Source organism: Dendrobates tinctorius, unplaced genomic scaffold, assembly GCF_039654945.1.
Source record: "Dendrobates tinctorius isolate UK_male_01 unplaced genomic scaffold, ASM3965494v1 ptg000120l, whole genome shotgun sequence".
Classification (NCBI taxonomy): Eukaryota; Metazoa; Chordata; class Amphibia; order Anura; family Dendrobatidae; genus Dendrobates; species Dendrobates tinctorius.
The window spans coordinates 32,853,890-32,872,180 of record NW_027361788.1 but is presented as its reverse complement, the minus strand read 5'-3'; the positions used below and the strand labels follow the sequence as shown (position 1 = coordinate 32,872,180).

Genomic DNA, 18,291 nt, shown 5'->3' with positions numbered 1-18,291 from the left:
TGTTACCCGCTTCGTCGTTGGTCCTGATCGCTGGTGAGATCTGCCTGTTTGGCAGCTCACCAGCGATCATGTAGCGACACACCAGCGATCCTGACCAGGTCATATCGTTGTCGGGATTGCTGGTGCGTCGCTATGTGTGACGGGGGCCTAAGGTGATCACTACCGGGACTCCCAGCAATCACCTTTGATAATCAGTTAAACGTACAACACCCCCACAGGGTAAAGGAAGAATTACACAATTCTTATTAAAAATCAATGGACAATCCATGTAATGTATAAACCTCATGCGTTCTCCAGAATAAGAAAAGCTCTTTGTAATCACTGATGACTATCCTGATCTAAACATGTACGAAAGCAAATACCTGCAGATAAGATTGCAGCATAATGAAATAAGGAAGAACTAGATTAAATTGATTTAACTAACAAATCATTTGATTGATAAACCTGTTTGGCACTTAAAGCACCGTCCCCTGTCCGCAACCTGAAAAAAAACCATGGCATTATTAAGAGCACATATACGGTATATTACCTGTAGCAGTTAATGAAATGTATGAAAAAAAAAAACATATCCCCAAAACAAGTTTATCCCACAGAAAGAGTGCCATATTCTACATTCTCTTGCTTTTCAGAGGAAATGTGCAGCATCCAATCCGTAAAAATCCGTTATTACGCATATATCAAAATTTTAAATATATATTTAAAATTTCCTGATTATAATGTTTTGGTAGAACATGATCTGAAACAAAGTGACACCCGAAGTCATACGATAATGGCATCTATAGGATACAGGATTCGGTCATGCCACTAGGAGTGCAACTTAGAGGGGCTGTCCTCTTCCTCTGGTTCCTACTGGGAAATACGGAGTTGTTAAAGGACTGAAGGGCGCCCCATTATACAGCTTTAATAGACCTGGCCTGTTCACAAGTTCAATTTAGGCGGCAGCTTGTATTGCTTCTATATTGATATCCCCCACACTCATTACTGGTGATGGGGGAGCTGTAAGATAAAAAGTGCAGGGAACCATTTAATAAAAAACAAGCTGCACTACCCACTGGAATCCAGCATCACAAGGCTGGATGGCAGAGGTCAAGCAATGGATAAGAAGATCGTGTTGGGTAAGAAGCAAACTATCCATTAAATGGTAGTGGTATACATAAGTGGTTATTGATGCCAACCCAGATCACTCCTGTCCACTGGTGTCGGCTCTAGTTGAGGTGCTGTAGAGGATTACAGGACAAGGGTACAGGTAATGCCAATCATGCCCACCCAGCCATTGTGGATCTAAAGCCATAAATGTTAAATCAGTGTGGATCCCACCTATCTCCAGAACGGGGGAAGCCTTCACCCCTTCATTCACGCTGGTTCTGGAGCATATGAGAATAGAGAGGTGGCTGCACAGAAATGCTCTCTGGTCACTTTTATGGGAGTCCCCCCAAAAAAGTCACGCTCTACTTTTTGCAGCTCTAATAACAGTGACTAGAGAGTGTCATATGCACGACCACCTCTCCATTCACAGCCGCAGGGAGGGGACCTCATCTGTTATACATTCATGGCATATCCGATGGTTATGCCTTAAATATCTGATAGGAACAACCCTTGAAGCACTGGTAGGGTGGTCCTTGCATGTCCTGCACATGAGCTGGCCAAGGAATGGGGAAGTCGTCCAGTAATCGCTCCTCTGCTCCTTCAGCGCTGTATCTAGGTGGCATTCACCAGGGTACCAGAATCCTTCTGCTGTAAGTCCAAAGGGGCAACGGAGGAGCCTTCAAAAACTCATTAAATCACTGAAGCAAACGGTAACTAATGATACCCACAATAAGTGTAGTGTTTGCTGAGATCTGTAGGTATAAAATGCCATTCAATGTGAATAAAACTCTCCTCAATTCCTGCCATTCATAAACAGAACAGAGGGAGGTGAAGTGTTGGGGCAGAGTAAAGTTCTGCAAGTTTGAGGCAGCACGGGTCAGTGCAGCTAAATTATGAAGTCCAGCTTGGTGGACACGGTTTTACAGCCTTTGTCAGAAAACAGCTTTGTTTCTTTTGGTAAATATGTCATTTCCTTAGCGACCCGAGATGCCAACGTTTCATCCTCGTGAAAGCCCCTAAGTCTGAGCTCCGCCAAAACACATTTCTTCACATGAAGGAACTCCAGTGGCAGAAACGGGACAAAGTAATCTATCAGGTTCTTCTCAATGAGGCCACTATGCCAGAAGCCACCTGGGCAAGGAAGAAGGAAAACACAATTAGTCCCGCTTATACCCAGGTACAGTGGAGATCTGTACACTTGCATGGCAAGACTCTAGACCCCCATTAGGTAAGTGCTCTTGTACACCATGGCACACAGGTGGTCAGGTTGTATACAGTTGGCCACCTGTTGGATTGTAGACAGGTCAAGGACAGCGGCATGGTGCACCAGAAGGTTAATGGGGGTTTTCTTCTTTCAGCTTTTAATTACACAGGCATGCTCTGTTTAGAAAGAAAAATATGCTTGACACTGCCCCAGATCGCTGCCCCCAATCTATGCTGACAAGCCCACAGAGTGCTCAACTAATGGGATCAGGGGTAACACCAAGGTAGATGTCTCATGCCGTCTTCCTCCAATTAGCAGCAGCAGTCACCTGCTACAGTCATGAAGTCACCACTGCAGCAGTATCTGATATACAGTATATACAGTGCCTACAAGTAGTATTCAACCCCCTGCAGATTTAGCAGGTTTACACATTCGGAATTAACTTGGCATTGTGACATTTGGACTGTAGATCAGCCTGGAAGTGTGAAATGCACTGCAGCAAAAAAGAATGTTATTTCTTTGTTTAATTTTTTTTTAAATTGTGAAAAGTTTATTCAGAGGGTCATTTATTATTCAACCCCTCAAACCACCAGAATTCTGTTTGGTTCCCCTAAAGTATTAAGAAGTATTTCAGGCACAAAGAACAATGAGCTTCACATGTTTGGATTAATTATCTCTTTTTCCAGCCTTTTCTGACTATTTAAGACCCTCCCCAAACTTGTGAACAGCACTCATACATGGTCAACATGGGAAAGACAAAGGAGCATTCCAAGGCCATCAGAGACAAGATCGTGGAGGATCACAAGGCTGGCAAGGGGTACAAAACCCTTTCCAAGGAGTTGGGCCTACCTGTCTCCACTGTTGGGAGCATCATCCAGAAGTGGAAGGCTTATGGAACTACTGTTAGCCTTCCACGGCCTGGACAGCCTTTGAAAGTTTCCTCCCGTGCCGAGGCCAGGCTTGTCCGAAGAGTCAAGGCTAACCCAAGGACAACAAGGAAGGAGCTCCGGGAAGATCTCATGGCAGTGGGGACATTGGTTTCAGTCAATACCATAAGTAACGTACTCCACCGCAATGGTCTCCGTTTCAGACGAGCCCGTAATGTACCTTTACTTTCAAAGCGTCATGTCAAGGCTCGTCTACAGTTTGCTCATGATCACTTGGAGGACTCTGAGACAGACTGGTTCAAGGTTCTCTGGTCTAATGAGACCAAGATCGAGATCTTTGGTGCCAACCACACACGTGACGTTTGGAGACTGGATGGCACTGCATACGACCCCAAGAATACCATCCTTACAGTCAAGCATGGTGGTGGCAGCATCATGCTGTGGGGCTGTTTCTCAGCCAAGGGGCCTGGCCATCTGGTCCGCATCCATGGGAAGATGGATAGCACGGCCTACCTGGAGATTTTGGCCAAGAACCTCCGCTCCTCCATCAAGGATCTTAAGATGGGTCGTCATTTCATCTTCCAACAAGACAACGACCCAAAGCACACAGCCAAGAAAACCAAGGCTTGGTTCAAGAGGGAAAAAATCAAGGTGTTGCAGTGGCCTAGTCAGTCTCCTGACCTTAACCCAATTGAAAACTTGTGGAAGGAGCTCAAGATTAAAGTCCACATGAGACACCCAAAGAACCTAGATAACTTGGAGAAGATCTGCATGGAGGAGTGGGCCAAGATAACTCCAGAGACCTGTGCCGGCCTGATCAGGTCTTATAAAAGAAGATTATTAGCTGTAATTGCAAACAAGGGTTATTCCACAAAATATTAAACCTAGGGGTTGAATAATAATTGACCCACACTTTTATGTTTAAAATTTATTAAAATTTAACTGTGCAACATAACTTTTTGGTTTGTAAGATTTATGCATCTGTTAATAAATCCTGCTCTTGTGTGAAGTTTGAAGGCTCTAACTTATTTGCATCTTATCAAACCTTCTAAATCTGCAGGGGGTTGAATACTACTTGTAGGCACTGTATATTTGTTTTTTAATAGAGCGTGCCTGTGGAATAAAAAATATTAAGTTTTGATTTTTTTGTTGTGTAAAATAATTTGTGTTTGTTTATTTCACATATTAACCCCTTAATGACAGAGCCAATTTGGTAATTAATGACCGAGCCAGTTTTTACAATTCTGATCACTGACATTATATGAGGCAATAACTCTGGAATTCTTCAATGGATCCCACTGATTCGGAGAATGTTTTTTCATGTCATATTGTACTTCATGTTAGTGGTGAAATTTCTTCTATATAACTTGCGTTTATTTAGGAAAAGAACGAAAACTTAGCAAATATTTTGGCAATTTTCAAACTTTTACATTTTGTGCTCTTTAATCAGAGAGTTATATTGCACAAAATAGTTAAAGGGAATCTGTCACCTATATTTAGTGATATCATGTAAAGATATAACTAAGTTGTGCGTCCCATAAGGATTCTAGTCGGGCCTTTGACTCCCCCCGACCCCGCACCTTTGAGGCATAAATATCTTTTTTAGCTTGTTGTGGGTGCATGCAAATCGCCACGGTTCGGTCCGATGGGCGTGGCTTAGGAGTCTTCTCCCCCCACCTCCTCGGCTTGCTTCACGTAATCGTCGTCTGTGAACACCACAGACACCGTTGGTTTCCGCGCTTGCGCAATTTAAAGGCCCCCGGCGCCTGCACAGTATGCTTTGCCCAACTGTGGGCGAAGCATATAAACGCTACTGCGCAAGCGCCAGTATTTTCCAGCGCGGTCTATGCCGCGGAAGTCTTCACATGCAGGACACACTTCCGGGGCATAGCATACTGCGCAGGCGCCGGGAGCCTTTACATTGCGCAAGCGCTGAAACCAATGGTGTCTGTGGTATTCACAGACGAAGACTATGTGAAGCAAGCCGAGGAGGTGTGGAGGTGTTTGGGGGAGACTCATAAGCCACGCTCATCTGACCACGAAGTTTTGCATGCACCTACAACAAGCTAAAAAAGGTATTTATGCCTCAAAAGGTGCGGGGTCAGGGGGAGTCAAAGGCCCGACTAGAATCCTTATGGGACGCACAATTTAGTGATATCTTTACATGATATCACTAAATATAGGTGACAGATTCCCTTTAATAAATAACATTTCCCACATGTCTACTTTACATCAGCACAATTTTGGAAACAATTTTTTTTTTATTAGGAAGTTTTAAGGGTTAAAAGCTGACCAGCGACTTCTTATTTTTCCAACAAAATTTACGAAACCATTTTTTATTAGGGACCACCTCACATTTGAAGAGAGTTGGGGGGGTTCAATATAACAGAAAATACCCAAAAGTGACACCATTGTAAAAACAGCACCCCTCAATGTGCGCAAAACCACATTCAAGAAGCTTGTTAACCCTTCAGGTGCTTAACGAGAACTAAAGCAATGTGGAAGGAAAAAATGAACATTTTAATTTTTTCACAAAAAATGTTACTTTGGAACCAAACTTTATTTTCACAAGGGTATCAGGAGAAAATGGACCACAAAACTTGTTGTGCAATTTCTCCCGAGTAAGCAGATAACCCGTATGTGGGGGAAAGCTACTGTTTGGGCGCATGGCAGGGCTCAGAAGGGAGAGAGCACCATTTGACGTTTTGAACACAAAATTGTCTGGAATCATTGGTGGGTGCAAGGTCATGTTTGAAGACCCCATGATGTATCTAAACAGTGCCCCCCCCCCAATTCTAACTGCAACCCTAACACAGCCCTAAGCTCATCCGCAACCATAGCTCCAGTCCTAACCCTAGCTATAACCCCAACCATAACAGAAAAGCAAACTTATTTTTTGTTTTATTTTTCCCTAACTAAGGGGGTGATAAAGGGGAATTTGATTTACTATTTTTTTATTTTTTTTATTTTGATCACTGTGATAGACCCTATCACAGTGATCAAAATGAACCAATAGGAAAAATCTCCTATTGTTACTGGCCAGCAGATCTTGGCGGGCGCACTGCACATGCGCTCACCATTTTTTCCCCAGAAGACAATGCCAAGGGCCAGGGGACACAGCCGGAGGGACCGGAGGACACCACAGGTTTTGGGGGCGGGGCATTTCTCTCTCCTCTGATGTGCTAGATCATATCAGGAGAGAGAAATAAATAGGAAATGGGCCTTTTTTTGCGGTAGCCAAGACCCCAGAGATTTTCTGACGCTGAAGGGGGGAATCGCTATAACCTTATTTTCTCAGCGCCATTCAACAGCGGCGCTGAGACATAAGTACCCTTAACTGTTGCCATTAAAAGGCCTATCAGCGGTCGTTAAGGGGTTAAGATTTCTGCTTGTTGTCAGCAAGGAGTCTGGTATCCTGTCCTGATCACATCAAAGCAAACAGCTCTCCAGCAGGGTGTGATCAGGACAGGTTCCCATTCACTGAAAGTAATCAGAGATCTTGTAAACAATGAGACACCTTTATGTATAAAGCACATCAGAAGGACATCTGGACATTATATACCTTGTATCCTGCATTTTTCACCAGTTTTCCCCTGCAGGCTCTATTTCTGATTATCAGTTGTCACTGACCTAGTGGATAGAGACTAGCTGCTATTATGCCTACCATACACAGCACACAAAGGCATGAGGGATTCCTACTCTATTGTCTCTATGTAGTACATGTTCAGAAGTAGCAGCATGGAGCCTTCTCTGATAAGCTATATTACACAGCTTATGTTCACTTGTACTATTGATTTACTGAAACAATTTAGAGTTTACAACAACATACAGCAACCATTTAAGGAAGCACTCCTCCTATCAAAGGCTTTATCCTCTTAATATATTGCAGTCATCATATTATACAGCACTGTGTACTTACAATTGCTCATTTTGCCCTTCTACCCAGATAATTCTTCTCTTTTCCATTAGGTTTATGACATCACGTGATTAACTGACGAGCTGAATCCTTCTAAACTCTATGTAGAAACAGGAGGTCAATTTTCCCTGTTTGAGTCGCTGCAAAAGTCCCTGGCAGGCAGAGTGGGGGGCAGATAGATGTAGAGGGTAATGATAAATGCAGGGACAAGAGACTTCCTGGTTCTACATAGAGCAGAGAAAAGAAAAATAATCTGGGTAGAAAGGCAAAATGAGCAATTGTAAGTACACAGTTCTGTATAATATGATGACTGCATTACATTAAGAGGATAACAACGTTGATGGGATGAGGAGGAGGGCTTCTCTAAGATCTTGCATGGACGTGCTCACTGTTTTTATTATTGAACAGCTCGACTGACAGCACATTCTCCACATCCTTCAGCTCCAGATCTTCTCTCTTTTTTCCAGAACCCCAAAACTGCAGCATCAGTCTATTGACGAGATCACCACCAGCATTGCTGAGGGAAAATGACACAGAAAATGCCCCGATGAGGGTTATATTCCAATCTCATTTATACATTTATTACATTTTTACATACTCAAATAGGCGTTTGACAATCTCCCAGTGAATACAATTCCCTGACGCTTCCCTTTTTGTCAGGTTCAGTGGCGTTCAACCAGCGGCCCTCTAACTTGTCTGACACTACAATTCCCAGCATGTCCTGTCAGTCTACAGCTCCCAGGACTTGACATTTCACAATTGGTGGACCGCTCACGACCAGTCAATATTTGAATATATTACTCAGTAATTATATCCGTTTCTGGTAAAATTGTCAGTCCAAAGTGCTCACCACCTAATTTTACGACAGCCAAAATGGCAAGTACCAGACGGGCACAGGGCATTAGTTACAAGTGACAGCCATGCCCATTATCATCCATAATTTACTAAGAAACAGCGTTCCTTACAATTGGCCTTTTCACCACGATCAGTGGGTCTCAAATGTCAAAGATGAAGACTAGGCCTCGTTGTCCATAGCAACCAATCACAACACAGCTTTCATTTTTTCAAAGCAGTCTAAGAAATGAAAGCTATGTGCTCATTGGTTGCTGTGAGCAACAGGGCCTGCTTTACTGTTATTTGGAAGAGAAAGTTTTAGTTGGTTCTATGGAAACTTGTGACACGTGGAGATGGCGGGGGTACCTGAGAAAAATAAAGATGGCTTTGCGATAGGAGATGCCGTCTATATGCTCATAGTAGTCCAGGAAAGGCTTGATGGCGTCGATAAGACCAGGGTGGAGCTTGTCCATTTCATCAAATATAAATATGGAGCGGGCACATTTACTGGTGTTTCCTCGTATCCATGACTGCAGCTGGTCCTGAGGGAGAAGACATATTCCGCTACTTATCACATCCGATTTAGCGCTGCATCCCCTCCACTAAGAACTACAGCAGGCGTCCATACACGGCAGGCATAAAGGCCGGCAGTAGGCCCCACGATTGCTTGCCAAAGAGTTGGAGTGCCCACCATGGGCCCAACATCTGCCTTTACACCTGCCATGTAGGGCACCTATCTTTGGCTATTACATAAGGCTTTAATTTCTAGGAGACCGCTATTTTTCCTTTTAGAGCCATATTTTTTTTTTATTATTTCCCTATCAATATTAAATTGCGAGGTCTTGTTTTTTATGGGACGAGTTCTAGTTTTAACACCATTCATTTTACGTTGTAAGGTTTTGAAAAAAAAATGTAAAAAAAATCAAGGTGAGGCAAAATTTAAGAAAAAAAAAGTTTTTTTAAGGTTTTGTTATTATAAAAAAAAATAAAAAAGGTTCTCACCCGTCATATTCTGTGTGTCAATTTTTAATGTTTTTCAGCAGATAGTTTTATTGCTGTATCACGCCTTATTTTTTCCTTTATGGGCTGTAGTTTTTATCCACCATTTTGGGGTCTGTACATTTTTCTGATGTATTTTACATGGAAGGTGACATTGTGATTTGTTTTCCTCTTTAGGGTACATGCCCACGATAAGGAAATGGCAGCACTTTGGACGCCACGTATTTTAGCGGCATCCAAAACTCTACGTTGTAATCACCCAGTTAAATCTGCCTATGTTCACTGAACCATGCGGATTTACTGCATCCAATACATTTCCATTGTGGAAATTTCTGTTGCGGAGACTAGCGTCTCCACTGCAGCTCGTGTACCCGCACCGGGGACGAGTTTACACAGCATCAAATAGAAGCACAATGGGCAGGAGATTTCTATAACTCCCATCCACTGTGCTTGTAATGTACAAAGCAGCATTTTGAACGTAGACCAGGCGAGCCGCTTCCAAAACGCCGCTACTCCTAAGCGAGAAGAAAAAAAAAGGGGTCTTACCAGCTCACTTGTAAACAGCCTGTGGTGTGTGGGAGCAAGGAATCACGTCGTCCAGCGTGTAGTTACTCCAGAAAAAAGAAAAAAATTCCAGCTACTAAAAGATCCATTTATTGAGTGAAAAGTAAGACAGAGTTCACATGATTGTTCTTTATCAAAAAAGCAGCTTTTCTGATAAAGAACACAGTGTGGGTGTTCAAAAAGCGTAATAGACAATCATGTGAACTCTGTCTTACTTTTCACTCAATAAATGGATCTTTTAGTAGCTGGAATGTTTTTCTTACTCCTGATCGAGGGCACGTACCCTTAGTGTTCACTGTACAAGATACATATTTTATTTTCTTCAGCCAAATCATACATTGGTACCATGTGTTTTTTATTGGAGCTGTTTTTTACATTTCACTAATTGTCTTTGGGTAAGGCTGGTTTCACACTAGCGTTTTTTAGCGCAGCGCATCGTGCCCTTACATGCGCATGCATCCTGAGCCCCTATCTTTAACATGGGGGCGCATGGTCTAGCGTTTGCATGCTTTTGTATGCGTTTTTGTGCGCATGCGGTTTCTTGTAGTGTGCGCCTAGGCGCGCCGGACGCACCCTGTTGAATTTTTTGTGCGTCCAACCTGTGTAAAAAAAACCCGCATGCGCGTAAAAAAAAAAAATCACATTACAGTCTATGGGAACGCAGGCGTGCGCATAGACATACGCACGCCTGCGTTTAAAATCACATGCGTTTTAAGAGTTAACATGGCTACAAACTGGTTAAAACGCATGCGCAAAAATACAGCAAACGCACGCAAAACGCATAATGCATTTTTTTGCATGCAAGCGCAGCGCTAAAAAAAGATGTGAAAGTAGCCTAAAGGGAGATTATTTAAGCTGCTATCTTATTAATCCACCTTATTTGATCGTTTATACAATACACTGCAATACTGCAGTATTGCACAATTAGCAGTAGCCGAGCTTCATAGGTGTATTACCATGGTGGTCTCCAATATCAGAGTGCCCCTACTTAAAAAAAAAAAAAAATAAAAAACCTTCAGAATTGCCCTTACATTTTCATAGTGACCTGTACAATAAAATGTAAATATTATTTGCTCTGTAAACAAAACTACTGATTTTTTTATTCTGCCCCCCACTTCACCCCAAAAAAAAACAAAACAAAACAAAAAAAGGGTCAGCGATAATGCCCCCAAAAATGTCCCCTATATGAATGGAGGGTCAGTCTGCATACCTTGTACTCGGGGATCCGGCTGTTGTGTGGGAAGTGCAGGGTGGATACAAAGAGATGGACAAATTTGCTTTTCATTCCCAAATCATAAATATTCTCTGCAATAATTTTGCTCATAAAGTTCTTGCCGGTGCCGCTCCAGCCATGCAGGGATAATGCCAGGGGCTTCCTAGGGTTCTCATTGCTCATAAATCCATTCAGTGCCTTGTAGAGGATTTGATGTGCCAGGTGCTGTCCGAAAAGTTTCTCCTCTAAGCTGAGATCTAGGGCTGAAACAAAGAATAAAAAAAATGATCCTGAGCCCATTCTGCCTGTAAGATACTCTAGGAGAACTATTCTGCAGGCTTCAGAGCTGAAATCTCTCAGCACAGTTTACCATTAGAGCTGGGAGAATTTGAGTGGAACTGAATTCTCAAAATTTCACAAAAATACATTTTTTTGTACATTGTTCTGTCCTAATTCAGCGAAATGATGGCCGACGTGCCACCATTTTGACAAACCATAAGAGGGCCAGCAAATAGTTAAAAAAACAAAGTAAAAAACTAAATAACTCACTCTACCCTGTAAAATCCTTGGTGCCTCTTACTGCATTTGAGAGCTGAAACCCAAGGCATCTTGACGGTGAGCCGGATTACTTCTCGGGCCTAGTCACAGACAGAAGTCCTAACCTAAATTGTGCGCAACGCCAAAGCCTGAGACGAGTCTGAACACGCACGTTGTAAGGTCGCAGCAACGTTGTGACGCCACAATGTGCTCCAAGAACTTACTTAACCAGGGGAAGAGTCTTGAGGAGATTATTTGCATATTCCCAGTGCCTTCTGGGATAAGTGAAGAATTTTGACTCATCTTTCATAGTTTTTAAGAAATCTCAATATGGAAGAAGCCAGGAACCATTTAGTGAGCTGCATTTCTTGCTATATGTTCACAGACTTACCAGTGGAAAAGCCAAACTTCACATGCCACAAATGCAAGCTTGTGTCCCTGTTGGAGGAAAAGTTGCAAAGTCTCGAAGAGAGGTTAGCTACGTTGAAGATCATTAAGGAAGGCGAAGAGTTCTTAGAGCAGAATTATCTCTTCATGTTAAAGAAAGAGAAGAAATTCGAAGTGCATCTGAAGAAACAGAGGAATGGAGACATGTAACCCAGCACCCATACCGCTCAGGAACCAGTACCAGGCTCTCACGCAGGAAACCAATGAAGAAATACATCAGGATAAGACTTTGCCCACAAACAGCAACCTTGTACGCCTTCAGAGTCCTCCTGGATGGAGAAAGAAAAATGTTGTGAAGAAGAAACGGAGAGTGGTGGTCATGGGGGATTCCCTGTTGAGAGGAACAGAGGCCGCTATCTGCAGACCGGATATAACTTCAAGAGAAATGTGCTGTCTTCCAGGTGCAAAAATTAAAGATGTGTCTGACAGGATATCAGGACTCTTCAGACCTACAGATGACTACCCATTCCTGCTACTACATGTGGGGACAAATGACACCGCAAGAAACGACCTGGAAACCATCTGCAGAGACTTTGAAGACTTAGGCAAGAAAGTGAAAGAACTGGGAGCGCAGGTGGTCTTCTCTTCCATCCTCCTAGTGGATGGCCATGGAACAAGGAGGTGGAATAAGATTCTGCAGGTGAACAACTGGCTACGTCGATGGTGCCGTCAGCAACGATTTGGATTTCTGGATCACGGAGTGAGTTACCTTTACGATGGACTACTTGCTAGAGATGGGGTGCACCTTACGAAGATTGGAAAACAAGTATTTGGAAGTCGTCTTGCTACACTTGTAAGGAGAGCTTTAAACTAGAACATGGGAAGGGAAGCAAAAGACCAGAAAAAGCCATACACCTGACAAATGCTATTGAGAACTCTGCTATTAGAAGTGGAAAGGAAGAACAAAGACAAAAGAAACTAATTAATAAAAATATTGGAGAAAGAGAAACCAATCACAAACTAAAATGTTTCTATACTAATGCACAAAGCATGGTCAACAAACAAGGAGAATTGGAACTACTAACGCAGGAGAAGAAATATGATGTCATTGGAATCACTGAAACTTGGTGGGACAATACACATGATTGGAATACAAGACTAGAAGGATACAACTTATTTGCAAGAAACAGACTTGATAAACGAGGAGGAGGTGTCGCATTGTATGTTAGAAACGCTTATATCTGCACAGAGATTGAAGCTTCAGAGACTGGGAGTTCTGTGGAAACTGTTTGGGTAAGAATACAAGGACAGAACAATGGAAAGGACACCATTGTAGGCATTTACTACAGGCCGCCTGTGCAACCTGAAGATATGGATGAACTCTTTATGCATCAAATGGCCAAGTTCTCCCAAAAATATGACATAGTTGTCATGGGAGATTTCAACTATCCAGACATTTGTTGGGAATCTCTCTCAGGCAAAACTAACAGGTCAAGGAAATTCTTATCCTCTCTGGCTGACAACTTTATCTTCCAAAAGGTAGGGGAGAAAACAAGGGGAACTGCTACCTTGGATCTAATCCTTATAAACAGGGAGGAAATGGTTGAGGAGGTAAAAGTGGCTGGGACCCTAGGAGGTAGCGACCATGCTATTTTAGAATTTTGGATAACTAGAGGCGGAAGACCTGTGAAGACTCAGACGTCAAGGTTAGATTTCAGAAAGGCAGATTTTAAGGGATTCAAAAAGAGAATTGGAGGGATCCAATGGCTGGATATCCTTAAAGACAAAAATGTCCAGGAAGGATGGGAAATCTTGAAAAATGAAATTCTCAAAGCACAATTGTTAACAATTCCGAAAAGAGGGAAGAATAGGAAGCATTTAAGGAAGCCAGGATGGATGAACACAAAACTTAAGCACATGCTAAAAAGGAAGAAAAAAATGTTTATAAAATGGAAAGAGGGAGGCATATCTAAAGAAGAATATAATGCTGTCTGCAGAACCTGCAGGGCACAAATCAGATTAGCTAAAGCTGACAATGAATTGAGGCTTGCAAGAGATGTCAAAAGCAATAATAAAGGATTTTGGGGATATGTCAAAAGTAAAAGAAAAGTCAAAGATGCTATAGGATTTTTACAGGATGAAAATGATGAAATGGTAAGACAGGATGTTGAGAAGGCCGAACTTTTAAATTCCTATTTTGCATCTGTTTTCTCTCAGAAAGGAAATGTGACATCAACTGTTCTTCACTGTCCTATTAAGGGAATAGAAGAATCCAGGATATCTATAAACAGAAAGATAGTGAGGAAACACTTAGCTAACCTAAATGAATTCAAGTCTCCAGGTCCAGATGAATTACACCCCAGAGTACTGAAGGAGATAGCAGAAGAAATTTTTGAACCCCTCTCCATAATCTTTGAAAATTCTTTGAAAACAGGAGAAGTCCCAGAAGACTGGAGAAGAGCAAATGTTGTTCCTATCTTCAAAAAGGGGAAGAAGGTGGACCCAGGCAACTATAGGCCGGTGAGTCTGACTTCTATACCAGGAAAGATCTTTGAACAAATTATTAAACAACATGTATGTCAGTACCTGGATAAGAATGAAGTGATTAAACAGAGTCAGCATGGGTTTGTAACTAGTAAGTCATGTCAGACTAACTTAATTTCCTTCTATGACGGAATCACTGATTGGTTGGATCAAGGAAATGCTGTAGATATAGTATATCTTGACTTCAGCAAAGCATTTGACAAAGTATCTCATACAATCCTTATTGAAAAAATGACTAAGTATGGAATGGACAAGGCAACTGTTAGGTGGATTCATAACTGGCTTAGTGATCGGACCCAAAGAGTGGTCGTAAATGGCTGCACATCCAGTTGGAAGAATGTCTCAAGTGGGGTACCACAGGGCTCAGTCCTGGGCCCTGTATTGTTCAACATCTTTATCAACGATTTAGATGAAGGAATTGAGGGTAAACTGATTAAATTTGCTGATGACACAAAGCTAGGAGGGATAGCTAATACTAGAGAAGAGAGAGAGAGGATTCAAAAAGATATAAATAAACTGGAGAAGTGGGCAGCAACTAACAGAATGGTTTTAAACAGGGAGAAATGCAAAGTACTACATCTGGGCAATAAAAATGAAAAAAGCATATACAGAATGGGAGGAATAGGCCTAAGCAACAGCACATGTGAAAAAGACTTGGGTATACTAATAGATCACAGACTGAATATGAGTCAACAGTGTGATGCAGCAGCAAAAAAAGAAAATGCAATTCTAGGATGTATTAACAGAAGCATACAGTCTAGATCACGTGAAGTCATTATTTCCCTCTACTCCTCTTTGGTCAGACCTCATCTGGAATATTGTGTCCAGTTTTGGGCACCACATTTTAAAAAAGACATCAACAAACTGGAGCAAGTTCAGAAAAGAGCAACCAGAATGGTGACCGGTCTGCAAACCCTGTCTTATGAGGAAAGGTTGCAGGATTTGGGATTGTTTAGTTTGCAAAAGAGAAGACTGAGAGGAGACTTAATAGCTGTCTACAAATATCTAAAGGGCTGTCACATTGTAGAAGGATCAACTTTATTCTCATTTGCACAAGGAAAGACTAGAAGCAATGGGATGAAACTGAATGGGAGGAGACACAGATTAGATATTAGAAAAAACTTTTTGACAGTTAGAGTGATCAATGAGTGGAACAAGCTGCCACGAGAAGTGGTGAGTTCTCCTTCAATGGATGTCTTCAAACAGAGGCTAGACAGACATCTGACTGGGATGATTTAGCGAATCCTGCTTTGAGCAGGGGGTTGGACCAGATGGCCCAGGAGGTCCCTTCCAACTCTACGATTCTATGAGGCACACACTAAGCCAGGATTTCTAGCTGTGATAAGGCCCAAGACATCCCAGGTCTACTCGCGACTGGCATTACCAGCTTGGCGTGAAGATTCCTGGGGTTTCAGCACGAAATGGCAGTAAGAGGTCGAGAGTACTATACAGGCACAGAAAGCAGCAGAAGTGATCGGAGGGGTTTTTTTTTTGTACACATTGCGGTTATTATATCCTGGAGTCTCTTCATTCCCCACAGCATAATAAAAGGACATTAAATTCTAGGGCTGGAAATAAATTAACTGGCTTTTTTCGAAGATAACCTGCAGATTTTGACTACTCCAGAATTCAGTGTTCTGGGAGTCCAACTTATACAATCACTTGTTCTCACACAAACTGCTAAAAAAAAAAAAAAAAAAACGAATGAAGAGAACACAAACAACACAATGTAACTCCAAGTCAATCACACTTCTGTTAAATCTACCTGTCCAGTTATGAAGCAACACTTGTGAATCAATTTCTCCTGCTGTTGTGCAAGTGGAACAAACAGGTAGAAATGAGAGGTAATTAGCAAGACTATCTCTATAAAGGAGTGGTTCTGAAGGGGGTGACCACAGACCATTTCTCAGTGCTCATCCTTTTTGCTGTTTTGGTCACTTTTGCATTTTGTCATTGCTCTCACCCCTAGAGGGACTGTACAGCAGGGTGGATAAAAATCAATGTTTTTTTATAAAAAAAAAAAAAAAAAAAAAAAAAAAAAAAAAAAAAAAATCGGATTTTTTTTTATTTAAATTGGATTTTTTTCCAATAAACTGCTTTTTTAGGAAAATATTTTACCATCCAAAGGTTCTTCCATCATGAGATAAAGCTGCGTTGTTTAACTCAGTAGAGTAAAGGCTGTATATGTGTAACATTCACAATGCCATGCTCTTCCAGAGGTTTCTGTAGGATTAGTGGGCAGTTTCTCTCCTATATTATCACAGACGCTCGCTTTACTTACGCAGTTCTCAAAACTGAATTTGACTCCGCAGAGGTCCCAGCCTCTTCTTCACCGCAAAAATGTTACAACATGAACAGAGTTGAGAAAAAGACCTTAATCCTATTGTTCTACAAACCTATGAATACAGAATCAACCCCTTCAGTGCCAAGTCCAAGAAGTTAGACAATATGTTTCTGATTGTTTGGAGTGGAATAGATCTGCACAACACAAGAAGAATGTGAATCTAAGGCCTCTTTCACACATCAGGTTTTCGCCGTCAGGCGCGATCCGGCGCTTTTGACAGAAACCGGATCCGGCGAAATGCAATGCCGGATCCGGTTTCCCCCCCATTGACTTGCATTTGCGCCGGATCGCGCCGTATGGCCATACGTTTCATCCGGTTTTCGCCGGATCCGGCAATGTGTCGCGATCCGGCGTCTGGAAAAAACGGCTACTGTAACGTTTTTTGTCTCCGGCGAAAAAGCCGGACACGCCGGATCCGGCGTGTCCGGCTTTTTCATACAATGAAAGCCTATGAGCGCCGCAATGCGCCGGATCCGGCGACAGCCGGATCCGGCGGCCGGATCCGGTTTCTTTCGTCTGAGCATGCTCAGTAGCTCTGCCCACAAGACATATATAAAAGCAAGACAGTGGGACCCACAGCCACACCCAACATGCCACCCAAGAAAGCAACCAAGCGAAGCAGGAGAAGGCAGGAGACCACTGCAGCACCATCAGCACCACCACCACCCCAAATGGAGCAGCAAATGGAACATGCTGAGGAGGGGAGGCCAGCAGCAGATGAGAGACGGTAATTATCAAATCCCCCATTCCTCCAAACTAGGGCTATTGAATATCAAGATATTCATTGGCCCTTTGTTTCTCTTTATTCAACAGCCGCCCAATAGATGCAGCAGCAGCAATGGCAGCAGCTGGAACACCACCCACAGGCATGGAGTGTGGCCACCAGGAAGACAGCACATCATCTTCTGGGAGCCCTCCCTCGCATTGTCAGCGTTTGACGGTAAGTTTTTATTTCCAAAATCCATCATCTCTGTAATATATGTCTATTCATTGCCTTTTATTTCAAAACAGGATTCCCAAGATGAAGAGGAGCTCCCAGAAGAAGGAAGGGGTGGACAGACACCTGGAGTGGGCTCACAATTGGTAAGTTTTTTGCATCAAACGCAGAAACACAACATCACACTACACACAACACATAGAAAACAATGTTCTGCAGACCACACACAGCAAACAAATGCCTACATCCAAAGACATAAAATTTTTTGTTTTCTTCTCTAGTCTTCCCAATCTGGTGCTCGGCCAAGAGGTCCTCGCAGTGCCTCCCAGGGTCGTCGGCGACACCAACGCGGCGGTCAACAGCGTGTAAGTATAAATATTTTTGCTTTGTTTTTTTGCACTTTTTATTTCATTTCTTTTGTGGAGGCTAATTATGTTATTTTTGTCTTTTTCTTTAACAGCCTTCACAGCGTGCTACCGACTCTGACGGTGAGGATGGAGGACTCGATGTGGACCACCTCATCGATCTCGTCAGAGAAAGGGAGCCGCTCTGGAATATGGCTGACCGCCGCCACGCTGACCTTATCGTTACCCGACGACTCTGGGAGGAAATCTGTTCGCTCCTTGTGGGCCGCTGGGAGGACCTCGATGTTCGGGACCAGATTAAAGAGCGTAAGTATATACAGTACCGGTTGCTTGATGTAAACCAGTGTTTCCCGAACTCCAGTCCTCGTGGTCCCCACGGATCATGTGTTCAGGATTTCTATTTACTATGGAAATCCTGAAAACATGACCCCTGGGGACCATGAGGACTGGAGTTTGGGAAACACTGATGTTGTA

General features: G+C 42.7%; 1 protein-coding gene across 1 annotated transcript in view; it reads right to left on the bottom strand.

The window, feature by feature from the left end:
- Nucleotides 1–220: 220 nt before the first annotated feature.
- The window catches only part of LOC141046589 (torsin-1B-like), a 30,139-nt gene continuing 12,068 nt past the window's right edge, over nucleotides 221–18,291 (bottom strand). The window contains exons 2-5 of the mRNA XM_073541068.1: nucleotides 10,701–10,966; nucleotides 8,294–8,469; nucleotides 7,483–7,610; nucleotides 221–2,217 (exon numbers count right to left, since the gene is read on the bottom strand). Of these exons, the coding sequence (XP_073397169.1) occupies nucleotides 1,973–2,217; nucleotides 7,483–7,610; nucleotides 8,294–8,469; nucleotides 10,701–10,966 (815 nt within the window). The 3' untranslated portion in view covers nucleotides 221–1,972. The remainder of the gene's footprint in view (nucleotides 2,218–7,482; nucleotides 7,611–8,293; nucleotides 8,470–10,700; nucleotides 10,967–18,291) is intronic.